This window comes from Aquila chrysaetos, chromosome 6 (assembly GCF_900496995.4).
Source record: "Aquila chrysaetos chrysaetos chromosome 6, bAquChr1.4, whole genome shotgun sequence".
Lineage (NCBI taxonomy): Eukaryota > Metazoa > Chordata > Aves > Accipitriformes > Accipitridae > Aquila > Aquila chrysaetos.
Window position 1 is genome coordinate 17,297,075 of NC_044009.1, and position 20,248 is coordinate 17,317,322.

The window sequence follows — 20,248 nt, forward strand, 5'->3', positions numbered from 1 at the left end:
TCTCAAAGCCTAGATGTTTACCTATTAAAATAAAACTGAAGAGTGGTTTCTAATACTACCCTCAATTGAGAGCTGAATCGGGTTTTTTTCAGTACTGTAGAAGAAATAATTTTGTCCCCTAAAGATCAAGGGAGAGGGAAGTTTTTGTAGCTGCTGTCCTGGACACTGATTCTTCCTTGAGGGGTGCAGTGCCTGCACCTCAAGAATGCCCAGGGAAAAGGCAGAGAGGAGCTGTTTTGGCAGCATGTGCTGGTTAAACTACTTGGTTCCCCTCTTCTTCTGTCCAATCAACATAGACTATGGGTAGATGGCACCAGTAACCAGTACTGCCTCTTTTTTTTTTTTTTTTTTTTTTTAATTTCTTTATGCTGTCTCAGCTGATGCGTTCAGCTGAAACTTGAAGGAACTGATTTCTTTAACGCCTGTGATAAAATCAGATTGGTGATAATGCTGAATTGCTGCCTGCCTGCTATTGCAACATGACCATTCCTTCTACTTGCTGCCTATTGTTTTAAACTTAAATGGGAAGTTTTTTCATCCTAGACACTTTTGTAGTACCCAGCACAATAGGATTCTGCTTTACGCTATAGAACTGCTGTACTATCTTTCATTTTAGTCATACATATATGGCTTTGTGTAAGTATCCAAGAGTAGAGAAAGGTGTAAAATGCCATGCCATAACTATTCTCAAGTTTCTTATTGTTTAAAGCTTTGTTTGGCAAGTAAAGCAGAGAGGTTTCTTTGTATTTGAGAGTAGCTGGACAAATAGCGGGTAGAAGCCAAATCTGTCTTTCTAGGCTGCGTAACCTTGGGTGTGGCTACAAGCAGAATAAACCAATTTTAGGTCCCTGATGCTGCCAAAAAAGATAATAGTTCCCAGTCATATGTTTCTGTCTTCTCCCCAGCAGGTTATCACTACTTTCCTCCCTGTGCAGTCAGTTGGGCTGGTCCCTGCTCCTGTTGGATATTTTTTGAGTAAGGTTTGTTTTTAGGTGGTTCATGTTGTGACTGACTATGTGACCAGAAGGTAATAGTACCAAGACAGAGGCTGGCAGCAGGAACATGTGGACAGGAGCCGATGGGAACTGCTACCCCTTTTGGTGGCAGCTTCATCTGAAACTAACTCAGTCATGTAACTGCATCCTTTGAGCAAAACTGTCCTTGGGTGGACTTACATGAATTAAAGGCAAGGAAGGGAAAAGATGGTGATAAAACAGGGATTTTTAGAAGTGTGCTAAGGAGAATTCCCTATTTGGAAAACATCTTGATCTGGGTTTGGTTTTCTGTACCATGAAGAGGTGACATGCAGATCTCCAAACTACATTTCTGTCTGTGCAAGGGTGATAGTATGAATGTTGAAGTGTACATAAATCTGCCCAGATGTGCTAATCATCAGGCCCTCCATGTATTTAGTACCTGTTCAATAAGAGAGTGGAGGAGGGGGTGACAGAAGGAAGTGGGTTTTTTTAATTGCCGTTGATGAAATTAGAAAAACCCACACTAGTTCTCTGGTGCTATGTGCTTGGCATTGATTTCTACATAGTTCTAATCTAAGAGCAAACATAGTCCAGATACTTGCGTGTTTTGGCTGACTCTGCAGATTAGAATCACATTTGTTCTCCCTTTTCATGGGATTTTCCTAATGGAAGTAACAGTCTCTTGAGACAGAACATTCTTTACAAGGTGTGAGACAAGCAAGGAAGTTTTGATTCAAGTGGTCACAGGTCTCTGATTCATAGCGGGGTTGGGTTTGGGGATTCCCCCCAGCAGCCTGTGGAAGTGATGTATGGCTGTTGACCTCAATGACTCCTTCAGCTTTAGGCACTATAAACCACCGATCTAGGTGACTTTTAAAAAGATACATTTTCCAGAGCGTTACATCCATTTTCTCATTAGGCTGGCAAAGTTTCCATTGTTGTTCCAGTGAAAGTACGTAAGAAACGTTAAATGATTTAAAGAATTCTAACTTTCACGCTTGCAGAAATACCACTCGTTGAGTTGCTTCCACCAACCTTCATCACCAAACAGTTAACACAGACAACAGTGCAGATTATCGTTAATTTAATTTACTCTTCTGCATGGAAAACTCTCTAACATTTTTGTTACTGAATACCCTTTCCCTTTACTTGTAAGCTTGTAAGCGTGCTAATTGCCATGCTTTGTACACTGCAGTGACATTCAGAATAGAGATGTTAACACTTGATAGAGTAGTGGAAGAATTTCTGTCCCAATTCTAGCCAAAGGCAAAACTCACATAATTTAATCAGGGCAATATTTCTTCTAGAAGCATTAGTCCTAACTTGGCTTTGGCACTGATTCTTGAGCAGTGCTGTAATCTGACTTGGAAGTCAAATATCTCAAGTATGAACTATTCACTGTGTTGCTGTCAAAGATGCTATAAACTTTGTGCTTTTACAAGGAATCAGTATTGTACAAATGCTTGGTATGTAAATATAGCTGTGTCAGGCCCCATATGTAATAATGAATAATAACAAAAAATCCTTTTTAAATCCTGTTTCCATGAAAGGGCGATATCCTCCAATGTTATTGTTTTCTGTTTTTCTCTGTATGCATCAAAACCAATGACTTAGGTTTTTTTGGTTTGTTTTTTTTTTTTAATTCTTACTGTATGGTTTCATGTGAAATTATGCTTCTTTTTCATTTTCTTTGTAGGCAACAGAGATTTTGCTCCTGATGATCCACTAGAATTTAAGTCTCATCAGTGGTTTGGAGCCTCTGTGAGATCCAAAAATGATAAAATTCTGGTAGGTTTTTGATGCCCTTCAAATACCTCAGTACTGGGATACCGTAGTGAAAAAAAAAGTGAAAAGATCTGCGTAACTCAGAATTTAAACACAAACCCAGTAATCAGTGTGGCTTGTGTTTTCTCAGAATTTATCGGCTAGCCTTTTTTAACTCTTTACAAACAAAGGTTGTAGCATTTTTGTCTGGTTTTGAGGAAAGGACTAGAAATAGTTTTCCTGAAGTTAGAATGTGTTATAAATTCTTGATGAGCTCTTGACAACTGTTGCTTCAAGAAATTATTATTTCTGAAATTCTTGTGATAAACCAGCTATTTCTAAAAATAGAAACTGGTGATACTTCCAGCCCAGTACTGATAGTATAACTCTTCTCTCATCACATGTGGTATATCCGCCAAAATTTTTTTCGGTTACTATTCTGTAGAAAATTGGCATTCCATATTATTATTCTATACCCCCCAGCATTCTGAAGAGGAGTTTTTCTCACTGCCATGTTTTCTTCCTTAGGCCTGTGCCCCGTTGTACCACTGGAGGACTGAAACAAAACAAGAGAGGGAGCCTGTAGGAACTTGTTACCTCCTTGCTGGATCTAAATCTGTGGAATATGCACCCTGCAGGTCAAGTAAGTGGAGAACATGTCGTTGCTTTTCTGTTTGGACTTTCCCTTGTGTTATATTTTTGTGTGTATTAGAAGCGGGATGTTTTACAGATATTTCCCCCTTCCATGTATAGGCTCATAGCAATTCGAAAAAAACCGAAGCTAGATCCAGACATCTGAATTCTCTTCTGGTTGATGTTCAGGATGCAGACCTTGCTTTCTCTACTGTAGGCCAGAGGAAAATCTTAGATCCAAGTATCACTGGAATTGAGGACTTCAGTTTTTGAAAGGACTACTTCTGTAGTAATCACTCGAGCAAAGTTATGTAGCAAGTGCTTTTTCAAAGACCAACTCTAGGATTTTCTGAAGCCTAATTATTGTTATTCAAGTAATTTAAAGAGAAAGCTCATTTTAGAAGACAAGGTTTTGTACAAGTAGGTTCTGATTTCCATGTACGTGTACGTACATAGTGATGCACTGTTTTAATTCATTGCTGAACATATTGAGTCTTATATTCCAAAAGCTTTGGATCCATATTGTGTAGTTGAGTTGGTAGATTATTCAGAGGCTTAATAACCTTTTCTAAAATACAGAAGCCTAAAAGTTGAACATTCAGGCTAGGATTTTTTTTTTATTTGCTGAAAATCATTGGTGAACAGCAGGAATGAAATCCAGTGTGTCCCAACATAAAAAGAAGTTAAATAAGCATGTATTAAACTAAAGCATGCTAGTTAAGTAGTCATACTTCCAGATAAGGGGGTCTCAACTTTTCTACTGTGGAGCTGTATGATCATAAGATTAACTCAGCCATAACAATTCTTGCTGGGGTGAGTCTCAGTACGTAGAGATTTTTTCAGCCAGGTATGCTGCTTTTTTTGTGTTTTAAGCCAATACTTGAAACAATTTCCGGTTATGTGCCTTCCAGATTTTTATTCCGTACCAAAACAAAAACTTACTCCCTAGTTTCCGGATACTTTATTTCCTGAAGAAAAATTGCAAGTGTTTTTCCCCAAAACTTAAATTAAGATTAAATACAAAGGACTATGGAGTTGCTGTTTACTTTGACTGTGTTAGGCCAGAGCATATGTTGATGTTATATGTATATTAGGCCAGCCCTAAAGTTGTTACAGCATTTGGTTGTGAGTTGTTAATGAAGAGAAAATACTGATTGAGGAGAAAAAAAATTTCAAAGTTCAAGTTCAGGAGTGCATGGTTACTTAGGAAGATGCATTGGAAAGTATCCACAGAATCATCTGATCTGGTACTGATAATATTTATTTATTTTTCTCTTTTCTATCCATTCTTTTTTGTAGCCACTATTGATGCAGATGGACAGGGATTTTGTCAAGGTGGATTTAGTATTGACTTTACAAAGGTATGTGAATCTTTTTCAATTCCTACGAGTCAGCAGACAGTTGCAAGTTGACAACAACCCTGATACAGACCACATACAAGCACAGCTATTATGAAACTAAATGTAAACTACCATTCCTTGGGGGGAAAAAACCCAACCAAACACATCCTTGTAAAAAACCAAAAATAACTTCAAACCACTCTGGTATTATAAACCTGTTTCTCCCTACATCTTCACAGTGGGATGCTTTCACCCCTTGTAGGAATCATGTCCTGAACAAATAATCTGCTTTCCCAGCCTCATGCCATAAACCTCTGCTGCAGCTGATCCTCAAGTGAAATAAACTGTAGTAGTCAGGTTTTTTGAGATAATTATTGTGAAGGCATGAGTGCATAGCTAGTGTTACTTCTTGAGGAAGAATAACTGCTAAAGGGAACTGGTAAACAATGTTCTTGTCAATTACGTTTTGTTGTTCTCATCAGACTTTTTTTGCGGTCTGTCTTGTGTTTCTTCTACCTTTATGTTCTCCCTGCCTTTTATAGTTCTTTTTTTTAATTTAAATTCACAATTACTTTTTAAATCTAAGCACAATAAAACTGTGCACAAATATGCAAACTAACTGTAGTTTTTTTATATTGTACATTTAAATTGTTTAGCATAGTCCGGACACGTTAAGACCATGCAAGTCCTTTTTGTGATGTGGCAATTTTTGGGGTTCTTCACATCTTAATGGTTGGGTCATAGCCCTTCACTCTTTGCCTGAGGAAACTCTTTGTTTTTCCTCCAGAGGAAACTGCAAAGTGCAGTATAGGACTGTAAGTGTTTGAGTTACTTTGCATGCACACCTGAAGCTTACTGTGCAGACTCTGGCCCCTGTTAAAACCAACCTTGGGCTCTAATCCAAAACCCTAGCAGAGTAGGCAAGCCTGGGTATAAGGTATCTTCAAACCGCTGACCTAGATTTTTCTGAATGGTGAATATGGGAGTTTTTAAGATAAAAACCTGAATAAGTGGCTTAATTATGCAGCAAAGCCTATGGCCCAGTTCACTACTTAGAAAGCAAATTCCCAGCACTGGGATAGCTAATGTGGTTAAAGTTTCATAAAATGGTTTGTGGATTGCAGTTGTACCAAGGAATACAGAGTGGGGGAATTACATCACAGCTTTTCTGAATTAAACTTTCCTAAAGATAAGTTACAGAAAGTGGCAGGGGCAGAAGATGAAACTAGTTTTGTGTACTGACCTAAAAACATGTTATGATTGCCTTATAGCAGTCTTAAGTTTTCTCCTAATTGTATTTCTGTTGTCTTAGATGTATGTGGGTAGAAGGGTCTCTTACAATAAAAGCACAATTCTGCCTAGAATTTTAAATGGGTGAAATAGAGAAGCAAGTCACTGAAGGCATATTGTTTGTTATCTTAGCATTTTACGGGATGCACTTTTAATTAATCATTCCTTCAAAAAATAAAATGTATTGGGGTATACCACAGTAGCTTCACTGACATGCATGGGATTACTTCCCATAAACATAGGACATGTTCTCTTGTTTTTAGATAGGCTTAATGTGTTTTTTCTTTTTCTTTCTCCCCATCCCTGTCCCATCCCGTCCCGCACCAAGGGAGACAGAGTGCTGCTTGGAGGACCTGGAAGTTTTTACTGGCAAGGTGAGATATATCTTTTAAGGCACAGAGAAGTTGACCTCTTTGATTTTTCTCTGTATCCTCTTGGTCATTTCTATCCACACTCCTCCAATTACGGTCAAAGTCTTCATCAGTGAGAAAACTAACAGAAGTAATTCTTCCTCCTCCTTCAAAGTATTTCCTGAATAATCAAGGCAACCACAGATTAAACCTGAAGTAATAATTGTATAGATGTGTCTTTTGTCTTTTAAATAACTCTGATTGTTTTAAAGGCATTTTCCCAGGAATGTGGAATTTGTTTCCACCAGCAGGCTAAGTTTCTTCTAGGAAATTTTGCTTGTTTCAAAACCTACATGCTTTGTAATTTCTGACACACATATGAAGCATGCATTTTTCAATGAGAAATGTACCCTGCAAAGAGAACTATCATTATTGCATTTGTTTATGTTGATCTGTTTTGTGCTGTTGTGCAGATTTTACCTCTTAACTGCGCTGTTTACACAGAACATTATGTATGTATTTTGCTGATGTGGGATTCAATCAGTATTTGTTTGCAGGATCATTCAGCATGTAGCTATAGCTTTCTGTTCAAAAGATGGTGCTGCTACAATCAGGACATAGCTGCCAAACTCTGCTGCCTGTTTTTGAATGTAAATACTGAAGTTTATGAAAGATTTTCAGTATCATGCCAGCCTACGTGTAGATGAAGCAGCACAGGAGGCTCGTTTCCAGTCCTGTGTTTTAAATTCTGAACAAAATGGAGTGATTGCAACTAAATTGCAGATACAGTATACTATAGATTATGTTTCTGTATTCATTTTGTTGCTTTTTGGCAAAAGTGACGTCTCATCTGCTGAAACAACCTTATTCTTCTCTACTACTACCAAAAAAAAAAAAAAAATCTTACCTCTGTATAGAAGACAATAGTATACTTCTAAAAACTAGATTTTTCACCCCAGAGTTTTATTCCACATTCTGAGATGCTGGAGGAGTAGTTTTCCCTATGCTTCATACATAGGTGAATTATGTGCTCTTCTGAAAAATTTTTTTTTGTGATTAAAGATTTAATTTATACTCAAAAGAATGTAATGAAGTCACCACCTAGTGGCTAGTGAAGTGAAAACAGAGAACACGGTAATACACTATGCTCATCTTAGTTTTTTGCCTGCCATATTAAGCTCTCATGTTACGGTATTTAGATAAGGAGCGATGACTCATTTCTGCAATATCATAAGCATATGCTTACTGTTAACCTAACTGAGCAGTCCCATTTAAGTCCTGGCTTACATGTAGAAGCAGCTTCTATTTTCAGGGAGAACTCTTTGTGTGCTTTTGATTAAATATGTGCATAATTATTTGCTGAAGTAGGATCCAAATTTTCACTTGTATCCTTTCTGGTGCTGCTGCTGTTGGCTGTTTTCTGGTCGGTATTGTGGAAGAGTTGTTGGTTTAGAAGCAAGCGTTCTTAGAGTCCTGTTGCTTACTGAATGAGTGCACACATATTTTATTTGTGGTTTTAAGCTGTTTTCTTTCTCTTTAGGCCAACTTATTTCTGATCGAGTGACAGAGATTGTGGCTAAATATGACTCCAAAGTCTACAGTACAAAGTATGATGACCAGCTAGCAACCAGACCTGCCAGTGCTGCTTTTGATGACAGCTACTTGGGTGCGTAGTTTGAAAAGGAAGAAAACCTAGCTGTACTTGAAAAACTCCCTTGCGCTATTCATGCCTAAGTCTAAGTCACACTACTAGTAATTCAACATTTGACAGATAACTAAAGAGCTACATGCTTGAAAATGCAGTAGTTTATGTATGATGGAAGCTTAGTTACCTTGCCATAGGCTTGATTCAAAAACTACCTGATGACAAAATAAATGGAAATATTTCCATGAATTTTTGTGCTCTGCGATTCAGGCCGAATATGGGAATGGCCAAGGTATGATTTTTATGTGAGAAGTTAGTTGCGTACCTATTTTTTTTAGAAAAGCAGCTGTTCCTAAATAATCTACCAAAACAAAACAAAATGTGGAAGAATCATGTTTGGGAAGAAAAGTAATGAAGAGAGCAAATAAAGAGAGTCCCTTAGAAGAGTGGGAAATCATCATCTAGCTTCATGCATGTCTAACCGTGTTCAGAAGAAAGCAAGGATAGACCATGACAGTTCCCAGGATGATAATTCTAAAATTTTTATCTTCTGATCTCAAATTCATGGATGCTGATGAATTACTGTCAACTCATGTAGCTGTTTATAGCGTAAGCTACTTAGAGGCAATATTTATTCCATTGCATTTTAAGATGAAGTGAGAGGACTGTGCTTAGAGACCTATGAAGAATGTAAAGAGAGGTGAAAGGTTTAATAAGGTTTTTAAAATTATTTACTAATTTTGTCTGTTGCATCAGGTTATTCGGTGGCTGTTGGAGACTTCAATGGTGATGGCATAGAAGGTAAGACCCTTGCTTCAGTAAAAAAATCATGTTAATAGGCCGGACAGGTCTTTCAAATAAATGGTATAGAACAAACGATACAGTGCACAAGAAAAATATGTAAAGCACTAGGAATGAGCTACTCTGTTCAAGCAAAGTCGCTGTGCTTTGGGACCTGAATGTTATCTGGGTGTCTTGCTTTATATTACAGACTTTGTATCAGGAGTCCCAAGAGCAGCAAGAACTCTGGGCATGGTAGGAAATTTGAAACATTAAACTCTACAATAAGTAAAATGATCAGTATTGTTGGTATGCTGTAATGTGTATTTCTTTGTGTGCAGGTGTCAATTTACAATGGGAAAAACATGTCTTCCATGTACAACTTCACAGGAGAGCAGGTATGTAGCTTTATTCAGTGTGATGGGTGACCAGGAGGCTATTCCTATAGAAAGATGACATGTTGAGACAGTATTTAGGGTACTAGAACATATAATATTCTGTATGTTACTAGCTTATGTGCCAAAGAAAAATTTTATACAGTCTGTAGGTATCCTAAAAATGTACGTTCTGTGAGTTCCAGTTTTGTAGTACTACTTAGAAAAACAATCTTATTTAAATGAAGGAAATGCTGCCTATTTTGAGAATTGGTAAAGAGGACTGGATCATGAAAGGGGGAATGGGGAAGGTAACTGATCAGTTTACTTCTCAACAGACTAAGGAAGAGAAAGGAAAATACAAGGAGAAAGGATCAAAAAATTTTGTGGTATACATTGTCATCTCTCTAATGTCTTTTCCATTAATGTCTTTTCCATACAGCTTTCTATAAACTTGTTTGTGTGTTTATAGTGCTACAACTCAAGTCTGGTTTGAATTTTGTTTTCCAGATGGCTGCCTATTTTGGGTATTCGGTGGCTGCCACAGATATCAATGGGGACAAGTAAGTGTCCTCCTCTCCCCACTGCCACCCAACTTGTTTCTAGAAAGAAAAAAAGCAGCTTTTATTAAAACCTCTTTCCTACAATATAGATTTCTGTCTTCATCACACTTTCTTGCTAGCACTCAACTTTTGTTTTAACAATTGTAGATTTGTTTTTGTGTTTATTTACATAAATACACGTGTGTATTTACATGCTTTAAACATGTTAAATTCTGCTATATTTATGCTTACTTTGTCAATAGATATTTGCCTTCAGTTGCAATTTAAAGATAGGTAACTTTCATCTTAATACTGACTTCAGTGCTGAGTTAGTCCGACTAACTGATGCTTAAGAGAATGAAACTGAATATTCATGCTGTTACTGAAGAACCTTATCCTTCTTTGTTCCAGTTACACAGATTTGTTTATCGGAGCCCCTCTTTTTATGGATCGAGGTTCTGATGGGAAACTTCAAGAGGTCGGCCAAGTTTCCATTTGCCTTCAACGAGCCTCTGGAGGGTTTCAGATCACAAAGCTGAATGGTTTTGAGATATTTGCAAGATTCAGCAGTTCTATTGCCCCTCTGGGGGATCTAGATCAGGATGGCTTCAATGGTAGGACATCATTTATTGATCAGCATTTTCTGTTTGTAGATGAAATCTAGACAGCACACTGAATGTGGATTCTGCACGCAAACATTAGGCATTCTAACCATGACTGAATGTTGGACACTAAGGTCTAGACTCCTTTCGATGCTTGTATGCTACTCCCAAGAATGCTAACAGGAGTTACATGGATGCATCGAGCAGAGACTATACCATTTAAACTACAGCATGGATTATTTTAGCTGTTACACTGGTCAGTTCATTACTTTCTAAGTGATAAGTACAGTAGAAACTTCAATGAAATATCTGACTCTCCACTGTGACTTGTTAGGACATCTTCAGTATAATTTTCCTGTTTCCATTGCTTAAAGCCAATTTTCCTCTCCAGAAACACAATGATGACCAAAAAGAAGGTTTTGTTTCACAGAGCTGGTTAAAAATGTTCTGATAGAAGAGATTTTCCTGAGAAAAGTCTAGGTTTTTTTTTTTTTTTTTTTTTAATTTCAAAATGGAAGAATCTGGTGAAAATATCCCATAACAATTACAGCCAACTGTACCAAGAGCTGAGTGTCTCGAGCAAGTATTTGGATGAGAAGTCCAAGTCTGATAGAACTGAAGCTGTGGACTCTCAAACCTGTTGCCAGTGCTTCTTGTTACTTTCATTTAGGAATGGAGAGCAATGTAACAGACAAGAATCATACAGTTTTGAGATGGAGACTTACAGGAATCCTAGGGAGAACATTTTGTTTTGCAAGTTGTACTCCAGTGTTTCCTAAAGAGTGGTAGGAATTTGAGTTCCATAAAAAATGCTCATTTTTGTTTTTTCCATTCTGCTTGCAAGCTAAGTATTTTCTGAAGGATCAAAAATTATAATAGGCTAATATTCCCAGGTAGCTCTAATTTTTTTTTTTAATGAAATCATAGAATCATAGAACAGTTTGGGCTGGAAGGGACATTTTTAGTTGCTAATAGTATACAGAATTAGTGTGAAGATGCAGTATCACTGCAACTATTTACAGAAGACATCAGAAAGGTTACAGCTAATAGCCAAAAATCCGGTCACTTGATGAGATGATCCAAAAATGTTTTGATTCCATCATATTTCTATCTGATATACACTGTAGATGAGAAAATTGTAGCAAAAGGTGCCTCTTCTTAATTACTTCGCCATTATTTAGTCTGGTTTTTTAGTCTTTTTTTTTTTTCCTGCTCTGTTTCATTTTGGGAGCGTTAATTAAAACGCTTTCCATCACAGTATAATGCAAGATTGGAATTTCTACTGCTTTCATAAAGTTTGTAAAGATGAGTCAAAAATACAAAATGGTAAACTTTCGAGTCCTTGTTCTTTTCATGAAACTTTCTGAAATTTAAGGAAAGAGGGGGGAATAGTGTAATTAATATCTGTAGCGTTTCATGTTTGGTCTTTGAACGAATTGGAGAAATGTTGAATTTAGATCATATGTACACTTCTAAAGCTGTCCTTAGAGATAGTCCAATTAGCATTTTGTTTATTACTGTTTTAGTCATTGATAATAAGTACTCTTAAATTTATTAAGCTTTAAAAGATAGCATAATTGCACTAACTGGAAGTTCTCCATAAAACATGTTGCCAAGCCATGATCAGGATAGACTGGAATTTGATGCCGTTGTTTTAGGCTGATTTAAATTTTCCAGAATTATTAAAATGTCACACCCTTTGGAGAAACATGAGTGTGTTAATGAAATGGACAGATAGTCCCACTTAGTTTTGTGATTTGGTGCCAACAGTGAGTAATTCTCGGTGTTTCATACTCTAAAAAGCATCTCAAATCCATATGATTTGGCTCCAAGTCAGTTACTGAAGGGCAGAAGTGTTTGCAGAACTATTCCTTTCTCTCCGCCCCCCCCATACACATCTATGATACATGTTCTTGTTAAGCATTTATACTTTCTACAAAAAGCAGCATCCATTTAAAAAACAAAGGTTGTTGATGAGGATTTTCAAGGCTGGTTCAGCATCTCCTCCCTACTGATACACATTGAAACCAATACCAGAAATTATTGATTGATGTTCTCCTAGTCTGTGTCTGGAGATGTTGACGATTGTTCTTTTGGTTTACAGATATTGCAGTTGCTGCACCATATGGTGGAGAAGACAAGAGAGGACTTGTCTATATCTATAATGGAAGAGCAAATGGTTTGAATGCAGTCCCATCTCAAATTCTTGAAGGGCGGTGGGCTGCTCGCGCTATGCCACCCAGTTTTGGGTACTCGCTGAAAGGAGCCACAGATGTGGACAAAAATGGATATCCAGGTCCTTTGCTCTAAATGTCACTTTAGAATAACTTAATAGTAGCCCCACCTCTGACTAACAGCATATTTAAAAAAAATAAATTGTAAGGTGTAATATTTCTCCTTTCTTCCTAGACTTGATTGTTGGAGCCTTTGGTGTTGACACAGCTGTTTTGTATAGGTAAGTATCCCTCTGTGGTTTTACGTAAGTGCAAGCAGAATGAAAGCTCAGTGGCATTCTTGAGTTACTAAAGAAAGCAGGGCCAGAGAAGTCTGAAATTCTGCTACTCCACCTTCCAAGCTGCTGGAGGTAAAAAAATGTTATGCTGCTGTTTTCACTGAGTAAATCTACAGTCTGCTATCTGTTATTTATCTTTCTCAATAATCTATAGTTAAGATATAAATAAGCTGTCTTCAAGACTTTCTGAGTGACAGTTTTCTAGGTTCAGACACATAGAGGGTGCTGCTAGCTATTGCTCTGCAATCCTGATATTCTCATCCAAACATGCTCATTTTGGGAAAATACCTTATTTCTCTGTGCTAGAAATAGATAGGACTTCCTCTTAACTCAGTTGTCCATGTTCTGACTCTGATGGTGATGAAAGAGCCCAGAAAAGCTTCCCGCTTTTCCTTAATCAGCACAGTGATTATTTGTTATTCTTGCAGTTTCACTAAATATTGTCTAAGTGTGTATGTGTATATTTCACAATTTGATGGGGAGGGTATTGTCTAACATGGTGTTGAATGCTGCTCAAGAGGGTGTTTTCTTTGCAGGGCTAGACCAGTTATTAGAGTAAATGCTGCCCTGGAAGTTAACCCAACCATTCTAAACCCAGAAAACAAAGCCTGTTCACTGTCAGATGTAAAAGTTTCTTGGTAAGCAGGGTATCTTTGTTTCCCTTTTGAGGGGAGGGACTTTTTTGGTTTTTATTTTTGAAAGCTTTCACTTTTGAAAGGATTCAGGAAGTCTAGTCAGCTAATTAAAAAAAGGCAATCAAACACAGATTTTTCTGAAAGAACACATAGTACAGAATAAGAACTCTTTGACAACAGTGGGAGGACCAACATTGTCTTCAATAGATGGTAGACTGACTCCTAAGTTACATCCTACCTGTAGAGATTGCCAGTTGTCAGTGTTGAGTAGAGCAAGATCTTCCCAAGATGGTAATGGATCACACAGCTTTTGCAATGTTTTTACCCATTAACTTGCTTTTTAGGTGGGCATATGGAAAACACTTGGGAAATTATCTGCTCTGCTCTGGTTTTGGTTCTTGTTCCTGGATAATTATCTAAACTCACTTTTCCTTTCTAGTGCTAACTTCCTTTTCAACTCACTATGCCAGTTCCTTCTAGCTTTAAAAATAAATGAGCCACATTTGATTTCACGAATAAACACTCTGCTTTATAGGTGACGACTACTACATGAATCAAGACTCCAAAGCTTTGCATTGCTTGCATTGCTGTCTACTTATTAATAGGTTATAGTTTCTCTCCCACCAGTAGAAAAAAGCTTTTGGGAGTGAGCTAGGGTCTCAAAAGAGAACACCTTTGAACTGAGAAAAACACTAAAGGATTTTAGAAGAAAATGAGAGAAAAAGTGTGTGAAATAAATATTTTCTTTTCCTCCACAACAGCTTCAAAGTAAAGTTCTGCTTAAAAGCTGATGGCAAAGGAAAGCTCCCTAATTCACTCAGTAAGTTCTGCTAGTTTAAAAACTTTAAAGTCTTTTTATATTGCTTGCAGACATGAGCACCGGTCACTGTTCTTTTTCATTATTGAAACAGTTGCCTACCCTTTACAGCACAACCTAACAGTTCAGTAACTGTCTACATGACTGTCTTCAGGTTTTTTTGCTGAAATTGTGTTGAAGTCAGTGGGATTTGAGCATACTTGGGGTTTAAGCATATGTTTAACCACTTGGTGAAACTAGTCTTGGAAAATCTTTGTATTTTACAGAATTGAGATCAACTCTTGTTGAAGGGAGTTCTAGACAAGAATATTCAAGTATGTGCATTGTTAGGCCTGAAAAATAAAGACAAGCCACAAGGGACTTGTCACATTTCTGTTAAAATCCTGACCTTCTGGTTGATATTACTGATTTTTTTTCATCAGATTCTTTGGATCAGAATGGGAAAAGATTGTTTCAAACAGGTTTTTAAGTTGTCTCTAAGGGATTTGCTAGTGTGGCAGACAGCCTGCTAGAATCAGGTTTTGTCTACTGATTATAAAAGCTTCTCCTTATTTTCTGTATGGCATGTATAGAGGTGGTATGATCTGGGAAGATTTGTATGGAGGTGCTATGATCTGGGAAGATTCATAAATAGCTGTTACATATGTTAATTTTCATTATATCAAATATTTGAAGTAATTAGATTAGCAATACAGTTAAATAATATAAGTGTTATGTGCAAGATTGTTTTACAATTTTCTAGGGGAAAAGAAATTTAACTTTCGTTCTTGCAGTTCTATAGCAATTATAAATTACAAATTTATCAGTGCTCTTCTATGTTTCCAGTTTATAAAGAAAAAGCAGAGTCCAATTAGGACAACAACAGTGCTCGTTACTAGTTTGAGAACTAATGTAGTAACAAATTTTGTATTGGAAGAACTGGAAGTTTTAAAAGTTCCAAGTACTAGGTTTTCATTATAGCTGAAACCAGTGTTCAGCTCCATTTCTGATGGGAATCTGCACTATGTTTAATTGAATGAAACATCCCTAACCTAAACGCTTTGGATTGGACAGATTTCCAAGTGGAGCTGCTGTTGGATAAACTTAAGCAGAAAGGAGCTATAAGGAGAGCTCTCTTTCTCCACAGCAAACAGCCTAGCCACTCTAAGAACATGACTATTACAAAGGGGGGCAAAATGAATTGTGAAGAACTTGATGCCTTTTTGAGGGTAAGTAGCCATTTATGTTTTAGGCAAATAATTTTTGGTGCATTGTCTATTACAAGTTCCCTGTGTTAGGCGTTTTAAAAAAAAAAATAGAAAAAAGAAATGCTAGGGAAACTTCATGCCGAATGGATAGACCTAAAGTTACTAAAACCATATGTCTGTCCTGGGATATCACTGCTGTCAGAGGATGAATGATGGATATTATTGTGACTAAGGTTCTGGTCACTAAATGGATTGGAAATTCAATTCTGAACTTTGTTATGGACTTCTTGGACAAGACATCTAGGCACAAAATGAGTTACAATTTCCAAGGAACATGACAGTCAATAAGCAGAGGTTGTGCTTCTACTTTGGAGGTAAAAGAATAAAGAAGAATACGGGTCTGCAACTAAAAAGCAAAGATCAGCAAATAACAGAGGAGATGGAGAAGGCTGAAATATTAAGTTTTCTTTTTCTCAGTCTTTTTGTTTTAGTCCCCACAAATGTGGGCAGATGCTAACACAATTAAAAAGCATAACCTAGTAGAAGAAACACTGGCTGAAATGAAGACAGACATGTGAAAATGTAGCTATGTAAGTTAGATGCAGCTGAGATCTATCTCTGAGTACTTATAAATCAAACATAAACAACACTTACTCCGCTCTCCAAAAAAAACCCCAACCCAATAAAACCACTAGTAATCATTAAGGTTTCATAGAGGATAGGTAATACTTTTCTTTGACTGACCTTGTGAGTGGGAACTATATGGAAATAGACATCCCAGATCTCAGTATTAGTAAAGCTTTAACACTTTTCCACCCAACATTCTCATAAAGAAAGTACTGACAGATGACCTACATGAAATTACCTTAAATTAGATGCAGAACCAGTTAAAACTAAGTTATCAATAGGTTTCTGCCCACAGGAGATAACTTCTGAAGAAAGATCCTGCAATGAGCTGTTCTAGATTCAGTAATTTCCATTATTCTCAGAAATTAGAATAATGAAGCAGAGTTTACGTTGATAAAATCTGTGGCTAACGTAAAGCTAAGAGGTGGTTTGCAAGTACTCTGAAAGGCAGGATTTACATATGATAAACAGAATGATTTGAAATGAACAATATGAAAGTCAGCAACTCCAAGTAGTAATTTTCGGAAGGAAAAATCACAAGTCCAAAGATGAGTATCTATGAGGGATCTTAGAAGCATACTGAATTTTGTCTGACAGGAAAGAGTGGAATTGTATAGCCCTTAAGGCTTCTCGCTATTTTAGTTCTATGACTTAATACTTCCATATGCTCCAGTTTTCCATTTGTAAAACAGGCATGTTGCTACTAAAATTGTCCATCTTCAAAGTCTACACTGCAGGTTTTCTGAAAAGAGATCATCTAGTTTGAAAAGAGCTCAGAAGTTTTAATGGTGTTTTGGCTTCCTCATTCCTACTGCAGCGTGAACAATAAAAAAAAATACTGCTTAGTATTGCTCTTGGGGATGACTGTTTGTTGCCTATAGAGACTTTTGAAGGACATATTTTTGTTGTTGTTTTCTTCACATGTTTTAATTGTAATTCAAATCTTTGGTTTCCTCAGGATGAATCTGAATTTAGAGACAAACTAACTCCTATTACTATTTTTATGGAATATCGTCTGGATTACAGAACAGCTGCAGATGCAACAGGGTTGCACCCTATCCTCAACCAGTTCACTCCTGCTAATATGAGCAGACAGGTACACTTCTTACACTATCTGTGATGAGAGAACCCAGAATGTATTTTCAGCTTTCAGTACTTATTCAATACTTATGTTCATCTTGGGACTTCTGAAAAATTAAGATACCAAAATATACATGTAGGTTTTAGTCTTTGAATTATGGAAATATTAATGGTTATTGTATGTTTGTCTTCTCTTTTTTTCCTTCTCTGTCAAATTTCTTTTTTGACATGTTATTCCTTAGTGCCGGACTTCCTTTTCATGCATACTAATTAACTGGAGAAAAGCAGTTAGAGTAGTATTGAAGGTGTTAATCTCAAAGGATTGGTGTGTTACATCCTTTGCTCATACTATGCTGCTCTATGTATATTATATTTTTCCCTATAGTTCTCTTAAGGTAATAAACATAGTTTTTCTATTTCTGCCCTTAATACAAATTTTTACACTTGTTTGTAAAGAGGGTAGTGGAGATGCAACTCAAGATGAACAGATTATTCAGAGTATGGAAGGAGGATTATGATATGTAGACATCAGTCCTAGAATTGCAGTGTGGCAGGATGAGCACAGTGCCCTCCATATATAAAAATTCATTTGTTCTCTTCTGAGACTAATGAGATGAAGGTACCTCATAACGAGCTATTTAGAAAACTTTTATTTGGTGATGAAACAGTATTATTGGAAATGTATGATAGAACAGATGCAGGAATTATTACAACAATATGCATTTGACTTTTGCATAGGCACATATTCTGCTGGATTGTGGTGATGATAATGTCTGCAAACCAAAACTGGAGGTTTCAGTAGAAAGGTAAATACATGAGAGAAATGCTACAGGGAAAAGTAACTTCCCTACTTGAATTCTGAACTTCAAGAGCTTGTAAAACTTTTGTTAAGAGGATTGAAGTAAGTAGGACTCCTCCATGTATACAATCTAAACTCATGCTTATTTGTTGTAAGGAAAACCCATTTTCTGCTTTGTAACCTAATGTCTTCAGCAGGTAATACAGGGAGAGCACATGCCACCACCCCCATCCCAGCCCCCACTATAAGTATACAGTATTTGTTTGTATGTTTGCTAGGCTGGACATGCATAGCAAGCATAAAACAGTGTTAGTTGCAATTGTACCACTGTTCAGTTATTTAATACTAGATAGACACATGAAGATGTGAACAGGCATGATGTAATCCAGCAAGGGGTGGAGTAGGACTCTGTTGTCACACGTATGAAAAAAAAATTGTTGATATTGGTAATATCTCTTAGTAAACCTGGAAAAAAGAAACAATTTTTAACTTGTAATTATTCCATGAGTCTGGGCTTTTTGTGCTTTGTATGCCTGAAAGCCATTCTTAGTGTATTATCTTTACTCATAAATGTCATCTGTTTGGTTTTTTTTTTATGCCCTTAGTGCAGAGGTATAGCATATGCACATGTATGTAGGTAGTACAGTTCACAAGCATACTAATTCATGCAGATGCTTCCAGAAACATTTTACATCAGTACAGGCACAGTTTGGTATCCTTGTAGTTGGTGAAATGAAAATACATTGTTTGGAAAGATACTCTTTTTGTATCTGGAACAAATGTATTACAGAGGTCTTGGCTGTATTCTGTAGTTGAGTCTTCCATCAAGTTTTGTTTCAAATGTATGCTTGTACCTCTGCTAAGCAGGCATGTAATTAAAAATGTACACAGTTATTTAGCTGTTCATAGTTTGTTGTTCTTTGTAAAAAAAAAAAAAGTGTCAGTGGTTTTGTGGTTTATTGTAAGTTTTATAAAAAAGATTCTTAGAAAACAACGTGTAATATTTGCTCCATTTTTGTGATTATAGACACGATTTTGTTTTAAACACAGTGTAAAGCTCTCCTGATATTCCTGAAGCGTAGGTACTGCCTCTAGATTTCTCTGATGTCTTTGTGCAATTTCAAAATGTCTCCTGTTTCTCTAACCAGTTCAATACACTTCAAAACCTGAATGCAGAGTTCATTTTTTACACTTGTTTTTTGTAGTGATCAGAAGCAGATCTATATTGGTGATGACAATCCCTTGACACTAATTGTCAGTGCTCAGAATCAAGGGGAAGGAGCCTATGAAGCAGAACTCTTTGTCATCGTTCCACCCCAAGCAGATTTCATCGGTGTTGTTCGTAACAATGAGGTAAAATTCCAACTATCTATCTTCTTTGAGAAGTCATATTTCAGGTACTGCTATGGAAGTCTGTGGGAGAGGGTCTGTCAGTGGTGCTTTTTATGCTTCAATCTTAAAGCACAGCACTGAAAAAATTAAAAGGTTCTTCCAAGCCCTAAAGCTATATAACACCTTGCTGAATGGTTCCAGTTTGAGCGTACTTCTAGCAACAGAGGAGAATCATCTGTGTGATGGAGGTTGACACACGGAGTTTATCTGCTACAAGTCTTTATTTGAACAGTGCCTTTGTTAATTTATTTAAATTTAGACTTAGCATGTGATATGCTAGGTAAAGAGCTGGGCATCTGTGAGGCAAAAAGTGATGTTGGGTATTATTATTCTCTTCCTAAATACATACCTAAGTATGTAGAAAGTCTGGGGTGTCAGTTATCCTGACTACACAGAACATTAAATTTATTTCCTGACTTTCCCTTGTATTATAAAATGTCTGTATAAGTTGTGTTTCTTTGAAGACATGTTGGTATAGTCCAAATTTTGTTTTAGCCCATTATAGCTATATATAAGTAACATACTTTCAGATTTTCTTCATCCTTGTTTTTATTTGGTATAATCTATGATCAGTCAATATATCTGTAAAGTTGCAGAATGTTAAGGTGAAAACTATTTTCCCCCTATATCAAAGAATTCCAACTTTGATACCACATCCTTCATACGCATTGGACTGTGCCTCGGTTTCGTTCTCCAGTTTGCCCCTGCTACTCTAGAGCTTTGTGTTGTGGCTTTATCCAAAATCTGATAGCTCCTCTGAGACCTCTTTTTAAGTAAGCTAGTAAATATTCATGTTATTTTGCTTTCCAATCTTTATCTTCCTATGGAGAGTTTGCCCAATTGCCAAAGTTTCCTCACATAAGTTTTAAAGAATCAGGTGAAGAAATGCTTTAGGTCACAAA

General features: G+C 36.8%; 1 protein-coding gene across 3 annotated transcripts in view; it reads left to right on the plus strand.

Moving 5' to 3' along the window:
- ITGAV (integrin subunit alpha V) overlaps positions 1-20,248 on the plus strand; it is a 65,899-nt gene that overhangs the window by 28,436 nt on the left and 17,215 nt on the right. For all 3 annotated transcript variants that reach the window (XM_041124529.1, XM_030019022.2, XM_030019021.2), the window contains exons 3-20: positions 2,674-2,765; positions 3,270-3,384; positions 4,674-4,735; positions 6,333-6,378; positions 7,895-8,020; positions 8,756-8,800; positions 8,991-9,034; positions 9,121-9,177; positions 9,664-9,716; positions 10,107-10,309; positions 12,402-12,593; positions 12,707-12,752; positions 13,346-13,447; positions 14,206-14,264; positions 15,315-15,469; positions 17,034-17,171; positions 17,894-17,961; positions 19,160-19,307. In XM_041124529.1, coding sequence (XP_040980463.1) covers positions 2,674-2,765; positions 3,270-3,384; positions 4,674-4,735; positions 6,333-6,378; positions 7,895-8,020; positions 8,756-8,800; positions 8,991-9,034; positions 9,121-9,177; positions 9,664-9,716; positions 10,107-10,309; positions 12,402-12,593; positions 12,707-12,752; positions 13,346-13,447; positions 14,206-14,264; positions 15,315-15,469; positions 17,034-17,171; positions 17,894-17,961; positions 19,160-19,307 — 1,751 coding nt within the window. The remainder of the gene's footprint in view (positions 1-2,673; positions 2,766-3,269; positions 3,385-4,673; positions 4,736-6,332; positions 6,379-7,894; positions 8,021-8,755; positions 8,801-8,990; positions 9,035-9,120; positions 9,178-9,663; positions 9,717-10,106; positions 10,310-12,401; positions 12,594-12,706; positions 12,753-13,345; positions 13,448-14,205; positions 14,265-15,314; positions 15,470-17,033; positions 17,172-17,893; positions 17,962-19,159; positions 19,308-20,248) is intronic.